This window comes from Nanorana parkeri, unplaced genomic scaffold (genome assembly GCF_000935625.1).
Source record: "Nanorana parkeri isolate BGI_ZX_2015 unplaced genomic scaffold, ASM93562v1 scaffold1737, whole genome shotgun sequence".
NCBI classification, from domain to species: Eukaryota; Metazoa; Chordata; class Amphibia; order Anura; family Dicroglossidae; genus Nanorana; species Nanorana parkeri.
In genome coordinates this window covers 195058-199849 of record NW_017308005.1, presented here as the reverse complement: position 1 = coordinate 199849, position 4792 = coordinate 195058, and the positions used below count along the sequence as shown (strand labels likewise).

General features: G+C 50.8%; 1 protein-coding gene across 1 annotated transcript in view; it reads right to left on the bottom strand.

Annotated features, from left to right (window-relative positions):
• LOC108799480 (protein unc-13 homolog B-like) overlaps window positions 1-4792 on the bottom strand; it is a gene marked incomplete at its 5' end in the record, with an annotated part of 285160 nt that overhangs the window by 94682 nt on the left and 185686 nt on the right. The window contains one exon of the mRNA XM_018571343.1: window positions 740-909. Coding sequence (XP_018426845.1) covers window positions 740-909 — 170 coding nt within the window. The remainder of the gene's footprint in view (window positions 1-739; window positions 910-4792) is intronic.

Sequence of the window (4792 nt, the reverse complement as noted above, 5' to 3'; positions counted from 1 at the left end):
AACCTGAGCACCCGCACCAGAGCACCCGCTGCCGCACCTGAGCACCCACTGCCGCACCTGAGCACCCACTGCCGCACCTGAGCACCCACTGCCGCACCTGAGCACCCATTGCCGCACCTGAGCACCCATTGCCAGTGAGGGTCAGTGAGGGCTGGATAAAATCTTGGAGGGGGGCAGATGTGGCCCCCAGGCCATAGCTTTGAGACTTGATGTGGCCCCGTGGCTTAAAGGCTATTTACCTTTCTCACCATGTTTCATGTGACACCCATACTTGGGGCATAACATGAAACATGGTCAGATTGCAAGACAATGCCCCCCCCCACTACCACCACTTACCTAAATTGCAGGGTTCTCAAACCTGTAGGCTGCTGATGCTCCTCCCACAGAGCCACGTCATCCATTCAGAGATCCTTTGGCACCTTCCGCACTCGAGCCTACAGAAATACAAGTCCCATGTGGCACTGCAATACCGACAGTCATACGCATGACTCCCAGGGGGATGATGGCAGTAGTAGTTCCACCACAGATGGAGTGCCAAGTTTGCCTACCGCTACTCTAAAACATAATACATGGACCAGCCATCAGCAGCACCCTCCACACCAAGCCACCAGCTCCTTCCCATCACGGTCTCTGCAGCCAAGTTGCGGCCAGAGAGAGAAGAATGGGATAAATGAGACTTTGGGTACCAGGAGCCGCGGCGACCCACCAGGGACATACCCCCATGTATGATGGTACGCACCCAGATTATACCACACGTCCATCTCCCCGCTCAGCGTCCGCACTTCAATAATCGTCTGCCCCAAAAAGTCGTCCGATTCCCTCTTCAGCCTCTGCTTCACCCGAGACTTGATATCGTCGTCCTCGTCCCAGACGCGAACCTTGATCCGGTCGGAGGAGTTATGACACTCGCTGTAAGAGAAGAGAAAAAAAAAAAATCAACTGCAAGCCTGATGTGTGCCATCCGGGTTCAGACAGTGTGCCACTATGTCGCCCCGAGGAAGGGACCCTGCGTGGCCCTGAAACGTTGGCTCTATGACGCATCAATAAAAGTGCTTATGTTTCTTGCACATTACAAGTGCGCGCTGGCGACTTTCATTACTGATCAGACAGTGTGCAAGACGCGGCTAGGATTAGTCATGTGACCGCTGGTGCCTGGCCTTCATGTATGGGGTCACTATGTGCTTCCTGTGGGTCAGTATAGAGATCATTCATCTCTATTGAGAACGTAGGGACGGCACCCAATACAGCTCCCGGTGTTCACAATGCAGATAAATCATCTCTATGTGGATCCGGGGTAGACTCATACTGAACCAGGGATCACAATCTCAGAAAGAGCTTACTGTAATCACACAGGTGCTTTGCTGCCAATGGCCAGTGGGGTGGTGAATGGGAGTGTTAGGAACATGGACAGTTAAAAAGAAAACAAGGAAAGCCATTGCAGTTTACCAATCCTTAGATGAGGCGGCTGCATTAGTTTTATTTTTTTTGTTCACCTGTTGATCCTGCCAGTAACACACTTCCTGTCCCAGGGTGACAACGCTCACTCACTGCTCTGTATCTTCGGAGGAGCAGCGTGGTCAACCTTTTGTTCTTGTAACTTAGTATACAATGTATCGACTGTACGCAGATTGTGCAGAAGCCAACATCCGCAACATTAAAGTTCCACACGACATCTGTATCCGAACTCTCCCTCTACTTTTTGTTTTTAGAAGAACCCCTGCCACCCCAGCGGGCCCCGGGCCCCGTGACTCCCATCATCAGCACATAATCACTTTGGTTTCTAAAAGCCCGCCGTTCTGACAGCGGCGGGGGATCAGACGCAGTTCTCATCGCCTCCTCAGGGGGGATTTCACTTCTAAGCCGCAGACACAGAAATTAAATATGCTAATGAAATCCACGACGATAAACAACCGGCGCAACAACCGGCGCTCGCCGTCCTTTCAACTCGCCGCGTTCACGGAATATGTCAGATTAGGAGAAGAGACCGAAAAACATCCGGAATGTTGGAGAAGAGTCCACCAGGATCATCCGGAGATCAGCAGGAAGCTCACACCTAACGCATGGTCATCGGCTACAGACAGATCTCCGGGCTGTCGGGACTACAGGATCCTAAAGAGGGAGGAGGGTCCTGTGCCACAGAGCTTACACTCTAACAGAGACCAGGAGGTATGAGGGTCCTACACCACAGAGCTTACATTCTAATAAGGAACAGGAGGTAATGAGGGTCCTATATCAGAAATATAACACTATAATAGGCAACAGGAGGTATGAGGGTTCTGTACCACAGAGCTTACACTATAATGGGGAACATGAGGCATGAGGGTTCTAATAGGGAACAGAAGGTATGACAGTCCTGCTCCATAAAGTTTACACTCGAATAGGGACCAGGAGGTCATATATCACAGAGATAACACTCGAATAGGGACCAGGAGGTATGAGGGTCATATATCACAGAGATAACACTATAATAGGGAACAGGAGGTAAGGGGGTCCTGCTCAATAGAGCTTACACCCCGATAGGTAACAGGAGGTATGAGAACCCTGCACCACAGAGCTTACATTCTAATAGGGAGCAAGAGGTATGAGGGTCCTGCACCGCAGAGTTTACACTATTAGGGAACTGATGGTATGGGGGGGTCCAGCTTTACAGAGCTTAAACTCTAATAGGGAACAAGAGGCATGAGGGTTCTAATAAGGATCAGGAGGCATGGGGGCGCTGCTCACTATAAGAGCAAAAGCTCGATGGAATAGGAGGTAAGACGGTACTGCACTACAGAGCTAACACTCGAATAGGGAACAGGAGGTACGAGGGTCCTGCTCCATAAAGCTTACACTCGAATAGGGACAAGGAGGTGTGGGGGTCCTATTTCACACAGGACCCATTTATATAAGGATAGGGAAATGAAGGTATGAGGGTCCAGCGCCACCGAGTTTGTACTTTGTACCGGTTGATAAAATGTTCACAGAGCTCATGAGCTCAAGCTAAAACCTATGCAAAACGTATGCATACAGAAGGGAATGTCAGAGCAATGCCCCCCCCCCCATACGGTTCTCCTTCCTCAGTAAGGAGTTATGGGATTGGAGAAGAGCGTGCCTATGGTCTCAATAGCCTAGAGGAGATCAGGGGCCCTGGAGGTATGAACCAGAAAGATATGGAACCTGTACATACATGCCCATGTTATTTTACTATTCTGTTCACATTCCCACCAACCTTTTTTAGAAATCTTCAGACCAGTCATGTGACTCAGGGTCCTCTTAATTGGCACAGGTTGGTCCTCAATGATGCAGAAAGCTTTGATATGATGGCATCATCTGCATCTTACCATACAAGCAGTGCACCATGGTGACAACCCCCCGTAAGCCGAGAGGCCGAGGGGGGTTGTCACCCCAAGACAGTGCCGGAGGCCCAAGACACCGTGCACTCCTGAAAATGGGTTAAAAGATGCTGGACGTTGGTAGTCTCAATGGTTACAGTAGAAACCTGCAGCCTCCACCTGTATTTACAACTTCAAATGCATGCAGCAGAGATCTCGGTTTTCGTTCTAACGTTATAACGCTGGCTGTCAGAGATGAATGCGGGAGAACTTTCATCATGCTGCGAGTTTTCCCGCCAAGTACAAAGCGATTGGACTGCTTGTCATAAAGTCTTTTTTTTAACCAGGTTTGTGGCGGTCCTCGCTGTCAGATGACAGATCGGAAACCCTTTTACTTGGAGAACGTCGCGGCAAGTGTTGCCGAGGAACAGAAATAAATCTTCAAGTGTGAAGGAGTCAGGTGTGACACTCCGGAGAGCCGGCGCCATTTACATCTCCCGCTAATCACCTTCACATCACCGAAACTGACACATCGGAGGAGAAGCTCGCTAAAGACGAGAGGGACCCACAGCCTCAGATTTAGGAGCACACCTGTCGGGGTGACGCAACAAGACACTCCAAGACTCTGACATTAATCTTCAGGAGGATTTCAAAGATCAAGTGGAAGAGAAAAGTGCACTTTGGGGGACGGAAGAGGAGAAGAGCGTTTAAGAGGAGACATTTAGTCTGAAGGACTCGAAGACCCGAAAATCAATCTGAATACCAAACATTGACTTTAAAAATTGGGATCATCAATACTAACGCTGGGGGCGGCTGAGCCAGGAAAAGGCAAATATTATCCTGCAGGGATTTGATGACTGACTAGGTTGGGTGAGAGGGGTCAAGATTTTCAGGGGGTTTACTATAAAGCAGATCTGAACATTTACTTTTTTTATACTTTGTTGCATCTCCATCTGATCAACTGCAGGTCAAAGAAGTGGCCAACTGCAGGTCAAAGTGGTGGCCAACTGCAGGTCAAGAGGTGGCCAACTGCAGGCCAAGAGGTGGCCAACTGCAGGCCAAGAGGTGGTCAACTGCAGGCCAACAGGTGGACAACTGCCGGCCAAGAGGTGGACAACTGCGGGCCAAGAGGTGGACAACTGCAGGCCAAGAGGTGGACAACTGCAGGCCAAGAGGTGGACAACTGCAGGCCAAGAGGTGGACAACTGGAGGCCAAGAGGTGGACAACTGGAGGCCAAGAGGTGGACAACTGCAGGCCAAGAGGTGGACAACTGGCGGCCAAGAGGGGGACAACTGGAGGCCAAGAGGTGGACAACTGCAGGCCAAGAGGTTGACAACTGCCGGCCAAGAGGTGGACACCAGCCGGGCCAAGAGGTGGACAACTGCCGGGCCAAGAGGTGGACAACTGCCGGCCAAGAGGTGGACAACTGCAGGCCAAGAGGTGGACAACTGCAGGCCAAGAGGTGGACAACTGCAGG